The sequence below is a fragment of the Bombus vosnesenskii genome, unplaced genomic scaffold (assembly GCF_011952255.1).
Source record: "Bombus vosnesenskii isolate JDL3184/JDL3185 unplaced genomic scaffold, Bvos_JDL3184-5_v1.1 scf7180000013352, whole genome shotgun sequence".
In the NCBI taxonomy this organism is placed as follows: Eukaryota; Metazoa; Arthropoda; class Insecta; order Hymenoptera; family Apidae; genus Bombus; species Bombus vosnesenskii.
In genome coordinates, this window is record NW_022882988.1 from 1,387,064 (window position 1) to 1,404,469 (window position 17,406).

The window sequence follows — 17,406 nt, forward strand, 5'->3', positions numbered from 1 at the left end:
AGGAGATGCGACCCGTGAGATTCGCCTTCTGTTTCTCGTTTCTTCTGCGTCGCGGATAATACAGAAACGGACGAGGCTTTGAGTTCCTGCACTCGCGGTATGAATATGCATCTGTTTACTCGCTATATAGATAAACGATAATTCGTTTCGGTCGTTTGAATATTTTATATTTACGTACATTAGTTATCAACGCTGAATTACTTCCTCTCGCTTAAGAACCTATGAACGATTAACAAAAATATTCTTTATTGCTAACGTAAACTTATGTACATTCATTTGCTATTTTCCAACGTATTAGGCTATAGGGGAAATTAAGAAAGATTCAGCTAGAATTCGAGTCTTTTCCTCGTTTTTTCTTTTTTTTTTAAATGCTCGTCTTTTTAAGTAACCAGTTCCATTGAATAGTTTTTGCAAGCTCCAGAGTATTTCATTTCTTGTCTATGTCTTTCGAATAAATTCCGATAAATACCGTAATAACTAAGATAGAAATTAATACGATAGAAATTAAAGGGAAGAGGTAATTTACTTGACTGATCTCCGTACAAATTAAATTCTATGAATCTCTGCTGAGAAACATCGCCGATCGAGTAATTATTTCTCGATATTGCTTTAGAACTATTATTTCTCATCGTTATCCTCAAGCTGCACTGTATTTTACAACTCTTTCCTCGGAGAGTTTTTATGTCGCGAAAGAAATACAGATTTTTCCTCTGTTGCACTTTCGACGACTATCGCAGAAATTGAACGGTTCAAGTTCTCTCAGCCGGTTTATAGGTCTCCATCAGAGACGTCTGCGCCATCCAAAGAGCATTTCTCTTCCCCCATAGAAAAGTTTCTGTCCACGAGAGTAGCGTGTTCAACGCTCAATCCTCGCGTTGCTACAGACGGTTCGCATTAGTGGGTCGTGGCTTATCGCGGTAAATACCGCGGTCGTAAATCTGATCGCGTTTACACGCCGCACCCAGCTTACGGTGTTTACGCTATTCCAGGCGTCATTTGTAGCCCGTGTCGCGTCGCTCTTGGTCACGAAATCGGCTGACGATTCGCGCTTAAGGGTGGCTCATCAGGCGTATTACCGACTCGAAAGGATGGCGCGCGTTAATTCCAAGGCAAATTCCTTCCTCGCTCCATGAACCATCGTGAATCGCGATTCTTCTTTACAACGAGGTGAATATAATCGTATCGTTCGGTTGGCCCTTAACAGGGGAATGATCAACGCCATAAGCGTAAAATCTGTATCAAAGGTATGAGAAAATGTGTAAGACCATAGGGCTGTTACATATTGTAGAAAAGATAATCTAAGACGTTTTATGAAAAATTTATTTTAATTTTAAGGAGATCTATGATTGTGGATCTTTATATATATTTTTATGAGATTAATGGAATTAGACTATGTAATTAAAGAAATCGATGAAATAGACTTTAGTTACAGATGAAGAAAAACAAGGACTTTGAGTATTTTATATGTTTTTGCATACTACGTGTATTCTATGAATTCTTATATTTTTCAATCTTCTTAACCACGTAATGTTACAGATTTATAAAATTTTAATGAAAAATTACGAATTGATTTTTTTTTATTACTCTGACGATTGTAGCGTTGAACATGGTTACCTAAATGGATAATACTAAAGGTATTATATAGAGATCATCTCTTGTATCATCTCTTACACGAAGATTATCTACTTGAGAAATATGTTCGTTTGTCGTAAGAAGATTTAGGGGCGTGAACAATAATTCGTAGGAGTATTTGATATCAGACACCCACGTTAAGTTTAATAATCTGGAAAGAAAGAAGAACGTGCTATACACGAGTACATTGAACGTAAATTCTCGGCTTCGTATCATTTGCTAATTGCTGAGTTAACGCATTTACTGTATCTATAGAAGACTAGTATAAAAATATAAGAGAAAGTAGCATTAGTTTCATAAGAAAGAATTCAATATCCGTAGGTATTAGGAAATTCATAATACTCGTAGCAGTAAGTTTTATCGCAAGTTGAGATTTCATTGAGGAATATTTCGTACAATATATCAGATATCTCGTTCACTGAACTAGCAGATATTTCACGAAAATTCGACGAAAAAGAAAGATTCTATTACATTGAATCGTTCGATTGCGGGGAAGAATTGCGTTCGTGTTTCGTTGGAAAGTGACTGCATGTCTCAAGTACATTTGTCGAATGGACCGAACCGCACGTAATTGCCGGACGAACCTCTCTGTGTGCACGGCGAAAAATAGTGGACAGGATAGAAAATATGAGGTGGACGAAGGAAGCTGTGGAATCGAAAAAGAACAATTCGAGCCTCTGCTCCTTCTTCTGCTTCGAGATGTCGATCGTTTTTTATAAAACAGATAAAACGAAATTATTGAACAAAATAAAAACGTTTCTGTAATCGCGGATAATGAGTAGACTATATATTATTCTAGGTACAAATTTGAATACATTTATTTACGTATTATCTATATACCAATACGTAAAGTCTGACAGACTACTTATCAAAGCCCAGACTAAATCATTGTACTCAGAAACGTGAAATTTGGAGATGTATTATACTTTTTTCTATGATGTATGCATGGGATGAAAAAAGATATTTGTAAATACGGAGCCTAAAGAGATAACAGGATGATACAAATTTTTTTACGGGTTTAGTTACACTAAAGTCAGAGGCGTAAAATTTGGCATATGAACCCCTCGTTAAAAATAAACAAACACGTATTTGAGCAAAAAATGCAACCCTTATGGGAGCGAAAAAGGGATAAGTTTTTTTTCTCAGAGGATAACCATGTCTGTAAACTTGAAATTCGGCATATGAACTTCCCATCAAAAATAAACAAACACGTGTGTGAGTGTTTTTTTTTACATTCCACTCCTAAAGGATGTTCCAAAAAGAGGGTAATAAATATATAATAATCAATCAATATGCTGTAGGGGCAAAGTTGTGAGCGGGCAACTAATGCATTATAAAATATTAAAAGGTAACGATATATATTAAATATTGTCGTTGCATGTGTTTTACATATTTATATTTATGTGTATTTATATGTACCTATATGTACATATCTGTTGGCATAATTTTAAGCAACAACTATAATACAATTGTATAACAGAGATTAATTTCAGTTTAGTATATTGTTCCTTGAACCGTCTACTCTAATTGTAATTTCAAGCTGCAATTAATATTCTGATTACCGCTCATAGTTTCTAAATAATCTATCATAGTTTACCGAAACAATTTTGGTAGGCGACACGGAGTTGCGCTATTTGTAGCATGATGCAGCTTTCAACTTAACATAAAAGTATATCATACGTCGTGAACGTGTCAACCCTTCAACCCTGGATGATCTCTTTCCAATTTCCTATACAAACACACTGGTTGCGTTTTTTTGTTATTTCCATTTTAATTCGCTATAAATGATATAATAATTCATGTTATAAACGACTCTAACTTGCCAATTGTCTATGTGCGTTTCAGGATACGTAACCGAGTCGTAACGAGAGGAAATTTTCGAAAATTCTAAAGTGGACATGCGTATCGAAGATTGGCCTGAAGCTGCACATCGATGACGCAGGGTAAGTGTAACACGGTCGTTACTCGATCGGGGACAAAAGGAGGAAACGCAATTCGGAGGGTCGTCGGATGAAAATCGTCGCGGAGCTCGGCCGTGTTGCCATAAATGGCGTGGCGCGGGCCAACGAGCACGTTTCTCAAACCATTAGGTGAAAGGCCCTCCTCATTGTGTCTCTTTTTCGCTCTCCTCCCATCGACTCCGTTCCTCTTTCCTCATTAACTTGATTGCTCGATACCTCTCGTGGTAACAAACCACGCGTGGTGTACTTCCTGCTTCGTGCGCGTCCTCTACACTGTATGCCGCATGAAAAATGGCCCAATTAATTTTTCCCCTGCAAACCGCACGATTACTGGGGCCGTTAATTGCTACCGCGACTTCGGTATCGACCGTCATTGGAAATTTTAATGCGCTTCACGGTCCATTCGAAGAACAAGTTGATCAACTAAGACTATATTTGTAATCTGGGAACACTTTACACGCGTTATATCATTCTATCTGAAAAAAGGTCCCGATTATTGTAACGCGCGTCAGTCGTTAATACATTCGATCTAAAATAAAATAATTACGGCTATAATTCTATCTTTGAAGTAAGATATGTTTTTCGTTGGAATGTTTTGTTTTAATCCTTTCGTTTTTCTTTCAACAGTGACCACACTAATATAACAATATGGACTATATGGGATATAATTCAAACATATTTCAAAAGCTAGGGTAAGCATAATTTTTCAAATAGAATATACAGTTCTATTTTTCACGGAATCTTATAGCATGAAGGATCTTATTGATACAAGAAAAACTGCAAAAATTTAGCAATCTTTTTGAGGCTTACTTTGAGACCTATTGTACTATATTTGATCTCAAAAGGATGAAGTAATAAGGTTTGTCCCAGCACGATATTTCATTGCCTTCTGTGTCTTTCTAAAACTTTCGTTGAGACGTGTAAAAACAAAGATACAAGAGCCAGGTCATTGCAATCATGCTAATTGGTATTTCTTTGCAGTGCCAATTAAATTTCAACAAAGTCTTCCACGCACGTAATATGCCCATACAAGTTTTCTACGTTTCATATTCAAATATATATTTTCGTACGCGCGCACACATCATTTTCATCACGACGTTCGTTTCGCTTATATTTTACACGTATATTTTTAATTCCATTGTTAAAGTTACTTTGACTTCGAGTGTTTTACAATCCGTATTTCACTACCGCGTATTACGTACTTTTATTCTCCGATACCATCTCGCTTTTATCGCCGGAAATAGAATTATTCCTTACTAAACGATTAAATCCGACAGCCCGCTGCAAATTGATCGACAGAGCATCGATTTTTAGCCTGTTATAATATTTATCCTCTCGGCTGTTGAACCAGTAGTGATGTACCAGGAGAACGAACGAGGCAATATTGCCTTCGGTTTTTCGTGTTGGTGCACACGCATCTGCGAAATTCTATCTGAAATCGTTTCGGAAGCGCAATCGATGATCCGCGTTCACGGTAATATCGGAAGCGGGCGGGAGTTTCGTCGCAGCCGGTCGAGCTCGTTCCTCGTTTTTGCAATTCTTGAAATAGGAGCCAGTCTGAAAAATAACGTCTCTCCTTCGTGTTCGGATATTTAAATGAACTACGCATCATCGCTATGAAACGGTCAGCTTTTTCCGAACGTATAACGAAGTTAGTCGTTAATGGAATGTGGAAATTCGCTGGAATAATTTTTTTTGACAAATAACGTCTCCCATGGAGGGATTTTTTTTTTTTTGCGCACGTTAGTTACAGGACACACGATCACACGTAAATAATTAAAACTCGTTGCCTCGAGAGCGACTATACTCGGCCTGCTAAAAGATTCATCGAGTGAATTCACATACGAGAAGAGCAGAGAAACTGACAAAAAAGAATCGTAGAACTATCAGAAAGCGGAGTTCTCTGGCATTTGTGAATGTAATTATGAAAGAAGATCCACGGTAATCCAGCATTCCTGGAGAAAAATTCTTCGCTCATTTGTCTGCTTTCCGAAGTCCTGCAATGAATAAAACGATGTAACAGACGGAACTTTCGGAGCTCTGTGTCTCGATTAGTTCGCGAGCTCTTGCCTCTTGGTTCGTTTAAACACTTTTGAAAGACGGGAAATTCCCTCTCGCAACGTTGAACGGGTTTATTGTTTAACGTCAGAGAAAAAATGTTGCTTGTTTCCATGTAAAGTACGCTTGTAAAATAAACAAAGTGAATTCCCAACGCAGAGATTCGCCAGAGAACGAACGGTACCCGATTTCTCGTCGTAATTTATTTTGTTTACACGGAATTGTATCGTTTTGGAAAAGAATTATTCTCCCACTTAATTCCATACTGAAAGCAATGGAAGTAAAATACGTTAAGCAAACAGCTGGATCGATTCTCCTCGATAATTGTCTATTCGAGAACTATTTCGCGTTTGGCCACAAAATTGATGAAATTAACGCGAGACCGAGGCGGAAGAGGTTTCAGTAGCTGGTTTCATTCATGAGCAGAGAGTTCTCCGCCAATTTCGAGTCGGTGATTTTTTTTCCAGGCTCTTTTAAAATTCCATTTATTCGCGGTAGCGCGAAACTACGCGTATCCTGCCTCGGTAATTCGAACTTCAATTCCACCAGTTCGTTTTTCGGCCGCGTTCGCGTTCTTTCGACGTGCAAAGGCGTTCCACCGTGAAATTCCTCCCTCGAAATTCCAGACTGTCTTTAACGGAGGGGTGCCAACGACGCAGTTTCCCCTACCCAATGCAAGTGTTTTACGATTCAGTACATCATTTTGCACCCACGTGAATTTACACGGAACCTCGATGTAAGCAGAACACATGCCACTCGTTGGATTTATTCCGTACGTTCAGTCAGAGACAAAGAGAAAAAGTACAGTGAAAAAGAAAGACAGATCGAAAGCACCGAAAAGTTATCTAAAAACGATACTAACTTCGTTTCAGCGCCAAAAAGTTAAGAAAATAAAAGGCTATTCGAAACTTTCGAGTGTAAACTGCGTGTTTCGATGGTTCGCCAGTATTGCAGTTAGCTGGATCAGAAGGTCAAGTGGCCCATTGAGACGTCGTCTGGTGTTGTAAAGATATCAGCTGACTAACTAAATAAGGCTTGATCTTTGACCAATGATTCGTGACACGAACGCGATCAATGTATACGAGTGTTCCGAAAGCCAAACTGGCCAACTCCGATTAAAACCTCAAGAAAGCAAAGAACGATTTTCACAACTTTATTCGTTTATTACACGAATCGTAAATATCAAATTTTGGAAAATAATTCTTGTGATTGTCATTTTTCTCTACATTTCAATTTACAACATTTCTATCGTTAATTCCTAGCTGTCGCCAATGCCTTTTATAATAAAAATTTTCTTCCTAACGCATTATGTATTGTTATCTCAAACGAATATTACTCGTGTCTTTAACGATGTGAATCGGTTGTCGCACTTTATATCAGATCGATGAGCATACTAATAGTACTAGTAGTTCTGAACAAGTACGAGTGTATAGCTTCACGATATCGAACACGTCACAGTTTAAGTATGTCGCTTAATTCGTTCGAAGCATCTAGTTGCAATTTTTTTCAAAATTTCACCATCGAGATATAATTCTGGACACGGTCTACACTAAGAAATTTCGAATAGTCTGAACCCGACATAAAGCACAGAACCGTACCGTGAAAGTCTGAAAGTGGAGAAAATAAAAAGCGTCGCAACGACAATTCTGCTGGAGCTAGAAACAACGGGAGATTGCGGCGTGATAAACCGAATTGAATCGACTGCCAGCTTCGAAGTAGCGAATCCCTCAGCGTTGCTTCCCTGCAAGAAATCGTTCCGCTTTAAAGCTTCCAATCAGCGGTTCCGTTCCACGATTTCGATACACTTGTTCGCGGATTTAACTTTTTCAGTTTTGCGAGGTCTCGAGAGTTTCTCTTGTGGCGGCGAAATCGCGCGTCAGACGTTTCGAACGCGATGTTTCCAGCGGCGACGCCCCGGTGTGCGGTGAATGCCGTGCTATCACAAGCCGCTCGGTAATAAGCCGGCGTTGAAACGCGAATTCAATAACTCGCGTGGTCGCGTGGAAGACCCGGCAGGAGAGCTGTTCGCGAGCCCGTACAATGCCGCACGCCGGGTTGTCTCTTTGTGAAACCGCGTCGAACCTCGTTGTACCGTGCGTCAAGCCACAGAGAAGGTGTGCGAGAGTGTTAGAATGTGTTTGGCGCGAACTAAAGCACGAATTCCAACAATCGCGCTTGTGGAGGTTTACATCGAAGCCCGAAGAACGATCTCGTGTCACTATATCGCTAGAATCGTATTGGAAATAACGGAATTCGAATCAGTATTTTTTGCCATGAATTGTCCGAGGTCCGTTGAACGCGAGTGCCACTCGTCATTCTCGCGATAACGCCGATCCGACGTCGTGTCTTCGTCTTGAATTATTTTTGCATCTTGACGCGTCTGGTCGGCATCGTAGCTTCACGTTCGAGTAACGAAAGTGAAAATTATTTTCGTAGCTTATCGCGTCGATTTGACATCGCATTCTTGAATCATAAACGAAGATGAAAGTTATTTTTGGACGTTATCGCGTCACTTTGCCTCGTATTCGCCTTCGATTAATTCTGAATTTTACCGCGTCAATCTAACGTGTCATACTTCGTTCGATACTTTTACGTTCAATTACTTTTTCTTCGCCTCCGTCTATTCCCGCACGTGATCGTGTCAATTTGACGCGACGTCTTCGTCTTTGATTATTTTTGTCGCTCCGTATAAATAAACGTATCGGCCGAACGTGCCATTAAATCGACACGAATGCAAAAATGACGCGTATCAGTCGCGTGCAATGTGTCTAGCCCTAAGCATGTATTCGAGAAGATATTTCTACGCGATAGGAACTTGGAAACTTCGCTTCTTTCTCTTAAGGTACAATAGGAGGAATTCCACCAAGGTGTCGTTCCGGATGAAAGGCTGAAAAGTTTTCGAAAAGTACCACCGTGCACTGAAAACTTCGTGAAAACTGAAATTGTATAATTTCCAAAGGAACAACGAGTTCTCCTTTCTCCTTCCTTGACACGTGCACCGTAATTGAAAGTAACGAAACAAATAGAATTAGTCGTCAAGTTGGCGGCGCTAGGAGCCACGTTATCTCGCAATCTCGGAACTTCTTCGCACGATTCCAGTTTCCTAAACGTTCGATGGAATTCCCCAAGTAATTAAGCGGCTGGCATGAGTCTTTCGCGGCACCTGTTTTCGCTTGGCAAACAGAGAGACGATTCGATCTTTCTTCCTCCCTCTCTCTCTTTCTCTCTGGCTTTCTTCGGATGTTTCCCAGAGGAAAGGGATCTCGAGAGCAAGCATCCGAGCTTCCTTATTGGCCGCCAACAGTCGACGATGTCGAAAGGAAGGAACGAAACAGGTTGGAAAGAGAAAGAAACGATCTCTGTAGAATATCGAGGTGTTCCTCGAAATACCGACACCATCCGATCTTTCTTGACGTTTCTTTTCCTCCTTCATCTCGGTCGTTTCGTTTTGTTATATCCATTTTAGCGGCGAGAAATACCGGCGAGAAAATATAAGGAACTTTTCCACCTTTGTCCTCGCCAGACGACGTTTTTGTTTTACGCCGTCTAAAGTCACATTGCTCGCCTGTAAACTTTAAACGCCCTTTCACCGTGCTCTTCCTCCTCCTACGATATTAATTTTCCCGTTTCTACGTACTTTCGCTACGCGATTAAATCTTGCCGACTTTCCATCCTCGCTCCAAAGCCTCTCTTTCGGTCTATTTGAGAGAACCAGGAACACAGGATTGCAGGATATGCTCTCGTCGCGAATTAATTTCCCAGCGTGATCGCAAACGCAGCCGACACGCGTCTGCTGCTGTTGATTGCTCTTCGAATCAACGCCAAGCGGACAGAATGCGCCGTGAATTTCGGCGAAACGTTGCCAACGATGTTTGCCTAACGTGTTCTAGCGACTTCTAATCAGAAACATTCGTCGGGACAATTTTATCTCTATAAAGGAGAAAATGTTTTTCTAGGAAGAAAATCGATCGTAGACGGTTTATCGGGATTACGCGTACTTCGATTCCGCTACGTTGGTCGTCGGTGTTGGTGTCAAAGCTTTGCCGACGCTCTGTTCGTTCATTGATGAGCTTTGAGTTCGGTGGATCAACACGTCGAACAGGTTGTGCGATTGCTTGTGAAACTCTGCCTCGATCCGATAGTTTAACGCGACACGACGCTCTTCATCCATTGGTTCTTCTACCAAGCAACTTTTTAATGAACGAGAATTTCCGTTCGGGAAAATTAAGCTGAACGATGTCGTTTCGTTCGAAAGCTACCTTGTTCGAGTTCAGGATTCTTCTTTTATAAGCGTACTCGTATTATACCTAAAGGTAGTTGGCGATATCGCCGTCTAAGAAGCATCGAATAATATTGAAATAAAAAACGAGATAGACGAACGAAAGAGTCTGAGGGATAGAGGACCGTTTCACACTGAATGGATAACCGCGTGCACCGACGAACCTCCTCTTCGCCGGTGAATGCAGAGGATGAGGACTCTAAAGCAGGAAGGCATCTCGTTTAGAACCGTGGGGATTATTTTCTTACCGTTTATTCCAACTTGCCAGGAGATATTCGAATCCTTATCCCTTCGTTCCTCCGAGTGGGTCAAACCCGAAACTGTTCCCTTTCAAACTGAAAGCTGTAGATCCTATTCACGACCTCACGGTACACGGCAGTGTCATTCTATCGACCAGAGACGACTACAAGCGTTGGTAATTTTGCGGAGAATCACGAATGTATTTTACTCCTAGAATTCTCACACACTATCTTGCTCAAAATTATCCGGATACTTTTTTATTTTTCATAAGATAGACTAGCCTGACCCACGTCAAATGTCGTTTTGTACGATGGAACTTTAATTACACGCGGTTTCTCTTAATTATCGTTCGATATACTCTTCCAACGATTATTTTCTTTCGTTGTTACGACTAAGTGGACTGTATACAATTCTTAGCAACGTGTCAAGAAGAATTTATTCGAATGCTTATTTTCAAGGTTTTAACATTGTTCTCCATAGTCCCGGAAAGTACTCTACATGTTGAAAGTTGACGTACTTGCAACTTACTTGGAAGGTTATTTTCTTTGGAATATTTCCTCGCGCCGAGCGAACGTAAGCCGCCCCTTTTGCGACCGCGTTTTCTTACGCCACGGCGTTAAAGCGTAATTTCCTTGTTGTCGATCAAGAAAAGGTGTTAGTACGCGGCGTCGAGCCGAAGGTTTTCTTCTTCTAGCTCGATTAACGTTACCTCTCTCGAGCCGTGGAAATAACTTGCTCGCGTTCGCCTGATTACACTCGGCTCTGCCACCTGCTCGATGAAAAAGGGCCGCGAATGAAAATACGATTTCCACGCAACGTCGTGTCTCTTAAAATTGTTGTTACGCGTACGATGATGGAACATCGTTCGACGGCTCAAAGAAAAGAATTCCAACCTTCTTTTCTCTTCTTTCCTACGACAGTCGGACGTTTAGTCGTTCATTTTTTTTTCTTTTCCACCGGCGACTCAGCGAAGCTCATCTGTCACGGAACAACGTGAGGTTCGTCGTTTCTTCTCGCTTCCGCGAGTCGAACAAATTGTACCTGGCAGCGGGACACGTCCGCTGAGTAATGGGCTAACAGAGGGGAGGCTCGCACCCCTTGTCGCACGTCGAAAGTCAGCGCAAGATCGCTCTTATGTTTCTCTACCATCGGCTGCGCCGGCACGCCTTTTCGATGAATACGCGCGCCGTGTTTCATTCTCTTTGGCCATTGTGTACGAGCAGCGAGAGGCAAATGGAAATATCACTATTTGAATAAAAGGACAGGGCCACGGTTATTTATTTTCCCTTCCTAATAGCCGGAACCGGTGAATTCAAGAATGATGGGGCTGAAGCACGCGGACACTGTTTTGATTAGAGCCCGTGGTGGCTTCACCGTGTACCGGCAATGTGTCACGACAGAATGAAATGTCATCCCTGCTGCTTTCGTTCTATACGATCTCGTCGAATGGACGTAGGTGGCAGCGTACAAACACTACGCGATTTGAATAACACAATTGGAAACACAGTGTTACCAGGAAATTCGTCAACTGACTCCTCCTACCTTCCTCTTTTTTTTTTTTTTTTTTTTTTTTGGAGAGATGAGGCTTTGTTGGTAGTTTGGGGATCATGGAAACAAGTTAGAACAGTTTCATTGCTTTCATACATTTAATATCGTTCGTTTGTTCGTATTAACCGAGCAAGCCAAATTATTTTTGAAGGTTTTGTAATTTTTAATGTACCTCCTCGCTCGTAAAGGTAAAATCAAAGGATTGTTAGGGATTGTTGTTAAAGCTTCTACATGATACTATCTATATGGTCGCGATAGAAAAGTTTATGTATTTCGTGTTATATAATAAAAATCACATCAAGTATAAATAATCAAATGAAATCTGTATCTTCTATGCGAGTAATTTCTCGTAGATTTTAAAATGGAAAAATAACGAGCATCGACGTAACCAAAAGCGAGTCCCCGAGGGAGTTGAGAGTTTGTAGGGATCAGAGGGATACTAAGTAGGCGGGAGGGAACCCAAGGCACGATCCTCCATTACGTCGCCAATTGGATTTTCATTCTTTTGGGGCACACCACGTGTAATCCGCCGTCTTGCCTGTCGGGGTTTTCTGCGGAGGAAGTCGATGGTTAACAAGTTTTCAGTTCCCGAGATTGCTAATTGTACAAGCATTAACTCGCAATTAAAGTTTCCCTCGTTAAATCAGGCTTGTATTCGCGTCGTGTCAATAAGCGTCAAGCTAGACTTTATCTTCTTCGACGTTACGATCTTTCGCCAGATCTTTCGAGCAGACATCTTGACTCTACCTTACATCAAAGAAGGAAGAATTCCTTGACGAAGAGGATTAAATCGCGGGTGTAGCGCATATTGTATTTATACGAGAAGCTCATGGCAAAACTTAACGTTGAGTCTCTTATCGATGAATTGCGAAAAACAATTTTTACAAGTCTCTGTAATATCTCGCTTTCCACCGTGAAAACACTGTTTTATAAAAGTCTTAAAAGGATTAAAATATGGATAAGATGAATTACGCTCTTGATGAATATCAAATATTTTTTAGTTACATCTCATCAAAGAATGGGAATATTTTTTCCTTATCGAAATACGATGCTCTTTCTATCGACTAATGTCAAATATTCTTCTGCAATCGCAGCACCGCAATATTTTGCCAAAGTACATAATACGACGAAGCATATAACATAGAGAACTCCAAACTTTCCGAACAACCCGATAACGATATTAAAACAAACACGAATTTCCGTACATTAAGTTGGATAATAGAGAAATTTCGATTCACGGAAACATAGACATAGAACGTTTTCACGCGTCGTTACGAAGTTCGTTCTACTCGAGTTGCACATTTTGTGCCCTTAAACTGTCAAGTTTCGTGACAATTCGTTCGATCGAGTTCCATTTTCGAAGGAGAAAGGGAATTGTATGCAAAGCTGAGAACTATGCTCCGATGCTACCCTTCCAATAGGTATTTTCAGTGCGACGAAGCGAGACTGATCCTCTTACGGACCGAGAAAAGTGATCGTAAAGATTTTAATCCTCCCAACCAGTGGATCCTTCTCGAGAATAACACCGAGGAAACCGAATTCGATTTACTTCTATGTGTAATATCGAAGTACCGTAGCGAATTTCATATCGGTGACAGGAGATGAAATAGAGAAAGCGCGTTTCGGATGATAAAATGCCACGTATGACATTTCGAGTATGAAAATTTTCATACCACTAGGGCGCGCTAGCTACGAAAATGTTTCTTCCTTTGCCGTCTCTTCTCTGTAGAAAATTTTTCTTTTCCTATTGGGTTGGCAACTAAGTAATCGCGGATTTTGTCATTAGGTGATATTAACAAATTGACAATATATTCGATAGGAACTCGTTATAGTTGGCTTGCATCTGGTTAAATATCGTTCGAGACTCGTACATGCTAATCTCGTTCAAAAGGACGAAACATTATTTTCTTCCCCGTTTCTTCGTTCATTTCATTTCATATATCGTATTCGTATGTTTAGTAATCCTTTTAACGAATCTACAATTAAACAATTACATTTGTACAATTGAATAGCTCCTTACTACGTATTTGGAATTCCGGGCCGTTCTTGATTGCAAGCTTCGGCTATCGACGTTCGTTCTCTCTTTGTCCCCCCTTTCACAAATTTTTAACCACCACCCAAGCGACGGAAGGAACTTTTTTAAGATACGTGCACGGAATTCGTTAGCATACAGGAAGCAATTGCTTCGCGTTCGAACGAAATTTGTCACGACAGCAATTGACGTTCACCAAAGCGCGTTTCTTCTTTCACGGAAGAACGACCAGCATGTGTTTTCCTTTCGGTCGGAGAATACGTCTCGTTAAAACAAATCGCATTTCATAATGTCGTTGGAAATCTAGTCAAAGTTAAATTCTTTATTCTATCGAAGAATCAATTCGGCCAACGAATGTTGTTCGTGTCCTACGCAAACGGTAAACTTCCTCGGCTTCCGGAAGGATCCGTGCGAAGGTTCGCATACCGAGGCGACTCGACTTCGATGCTAGTGGTATTCAAAGTACGGAACTTAATGGATTCGGCGAACTCGAAGGCTGCTTTCAACCAGCCGTCTGGATGCCGTTTTGTTTGCCTTCGCGTTGTATCTTTCTCTCTCTCTCTCTCTCTCTCTCTCTCTGCCAGTGAACAGATCCCATAAAGAAGTTTCGATCTTGAATTGAACGGTTGCGATCGTATCGAACGAAGCTATTGACCCCTTTACCACAATAAATGCAAAAAGAATGGTGGATTTTATATTCCACGATAAATCCTCGGGAACAAAGTAAATCGATGGTCAAATCCTATCGTGACTCATCGTAGACGATCCATCGATGGGACGTATTCGTCGTTTAAATCAAATGTTTGCGCAACGTGTCATCGGCTTATTGACTCCGTGACGATAAACAGTCCATTTCCAAACATATTCCCTAAATCTGTGTATACGTACTTTTAAAAGAAAAAGCAAAGAGAGGAAAAAATACGTTGGAAAATCATCCGATCGAAAATGTTTTACGAAAAGAGAGCAAACGTATATTTTTGCCATCATACGCGCGCCAGTTCAATCGATATCTGGCGACACAGGTGAATCTAATTTGACGCATCATTCGCGTTCACACACGGGTGAAAACAATAATACTGACATTTAGTTATCATAGAAAACCTATTAGTTTATCCTGCGAAATTCGAGCAAATCTATCTCATTGTCGACGTATCACGCGAACGTGACTCGACGTGGAACAAATAAAGCGATCTCTGAACGCGGTATCGTTACTGTTTTTGCAACATTTCCATCGACGCGAGCATGAGCGCATCCGTTGCGCCCCTTATGCAAATAGGCGAATATTTCAAACGTTTGTCCAGTCTCGACCAACGACCGCCTCTGGAAGCGAAATACACAGGTAGATGGTAAACACCGCTTTCGCGTAACCGTACGCGAACAATCCTTGAACACGCTGTCTCTCAATTCGCCTGGAAGTCGTTACCAGAGACAGCAAGGGAGCAGCAGATTATAGCGAAGCAGCGGCAGCTTCGTCCGCACGAAGGGAAACGATGCAGCGTTTCGTGTTCGTCCACCATAATCTCCACCCCTAACTTTCCCCGCTTTAACTTGCACCGGACTAGGGGGAGGAATAGAAAGGAAGAGGACGCTATCTCGAGGCAGAGATTGCTCTGCCCGCGTCTCGTTGTTCCCTACGATTTACCCCGACGAGATTACCCTTTGCATGCTCTCCAGTCGCTTTAACTTTTACCCCTCTCCTATGGCTCAGATTTCTGCGACATTCATCTCGCCTTTTTCCCGCTACGTTAACCACCATTTTTGCGGTTACTCCCTTCGCCAACTGGTCACATCGAGAACCACTCCGTTATATCGATAAGCCACGTTGACGTATACCCTCGTTTATAAATATGCCAAGTACCCCGAGTCATCGATAGTGAATTGTCTGTTATTTCATAGGGAATTTAAACGAAGACCTACGATTTTCTTAGCTACGTTTTTCTTATGGAAATGGGATTATGAAATTCGAAATCGTGTCGACGATTTTTTTTTTTTTTTTATAATCGTTATAGACGATGGAGTTTCTTTCTGATTATCGTTAGACAGGATGTCAATGACGGAATTTTTTTTCGTTCACTAATAACAATTATCGACGACAGACTTTCCCTTTTTATTGTTTTCGATCATCCTCCGTTTGAAAAAGTGGGAAAACTTTTTAACGTAACTGTTATCCTTCCATGAACTTGAAACTTTCAAGCGAAGATCTCTTGTATTAATGTACTTAAATCAATTTTAATTAATAAGTACAACATTCAGGAAGCATGGTTGGAAACGAGGCCTTGTTGCACTACACGAGAAGGCTAGTTCATTTTTCTAATTGAACCGGTTGCCACTGGGGACACACGCTGCTACATTAATACGCAAGTGAGATTGCAAGCTTTCCGCGGTTATTATCCTCGTCGTAATTACGAAATGGCGATTATTTAACAAGTATAAGCAGTGCTAGGGATATTTTAATTAAATTAATATTCGTCGTATCCTGTGCTGTGATCCTACAGCTTTCAGTTCCGATATACATATTAACAAGCTGGAAATTCTCGTCGTCGGATATTGTTCGCAGACCGTCGTTCCGTTTCTCAGTCTCCTCGAAGGACGTCGCTTGTCGATTTCTGTTTGCACTTAGACGAGCACATAATTAGTCGAATCTTGGCGTCGAATCGCGGAAGTAATTCCTGCCGAAGGAACAAGCTTCCTTCGATCGTTTCCTGAGCACATAATTATCGACGTCGTGTCGTTGCGGAAACGAACCTGAGTTTATTGTACCGTTTTATTTACGCGTATATAATTGCTCACGAAAAAATTCAGACACTTGCAGCAATCTTTATCGATACGTACATTATTTACACGTCTTACACGAATCATTTTGAAATTTCATTAACACCGCAATGAGACTGAAGCATCATGAGTATGCATTAGGTTGTCCGGAAAGTGTCTTTTTTTCGCCAACGTGTTTTTTACAACAGTGCACGTTCATATAAACGTGAAACCAAGTCTGTGAAATGTCGCGGTGTTTATCTCAACGTAACAAAATGGATCGTACGTAATTCGACAAAATAATATAAAACAAAAGACGTTGTGCGTCTATTATTTCCTCGTAAAACGAAAGAAACTTTTCAGACGATCTAATATATTGGCGAAGAAACAAATGTGAAAATCTATACAAAAATTACCTACAAAGTATTTGGTGCAAACATATATCTCACGGAAATGATACAAATATTTGAGCAATTAATTGTCCATTATAATAATGTAATATAAAATGTTCTATTCGGTGTCTTTAGCACTTAACAATTGTGTGATAATTAATCAGTCTTTGGTTAAATAAACTTTCACAATAAATATTTTTATACATTTTCAGATTGGACCAAATTTTGTCAATGCAATCCCGACAGTCGTGTCTCATTGCAGTGTTAATGATATCTGAAAATGTTTTCTGCAACGCATACAGCGCGGACTTGAAAGTTTTGCGAACCACTGTATATACATTTTGGACTTTGTTGCAAACTCTACCAATATCGTCATGAAAATCATGTCTCGTTATAGTTTTAATGAAACTTCGAAAACTTTCGTATTACGCACGTGATGTATTCATAGAAATTGTCCGTGATAAATGTTCGAGTATTTTCCTCAGCCACTGTAAATATGTCCATATTGAAATT

General features: G+C 40.6%; 1 protein-coding gene across 2 annotated transcripts in view; it reads left to right on the forward strand.

Annotated features, from left to right (window-relative positions):
- Window positions 1-17,406, forward strand: part of LOC117236768 (CD151 antigen-like) — an 89,937-nt gene that overhangs the window by 22,779 nt on the left and 49,752 nt on the right. The window contains exons 2-3 of one of the 2 annotated variants that reach the window (XM_033500009.1): window positions 3,478-3,575; window positions 4,221-4,285. In XM_033500009.1, the coding sequence (XP_033355900.1) occupies window positions 4,242-4,285 (44 nt within the window). In that variant the 5' untranslated portion in view covers window positions 3,478-3,575; window positions 4,221-4,241. The remainder of the gene's footprint in view (window positions 1-3,477; window positions 3,576-4,220; window positions 4,286-17,406) is intronic. The other variant, XM_033500010.1, reaches the window with a different exon arrangement.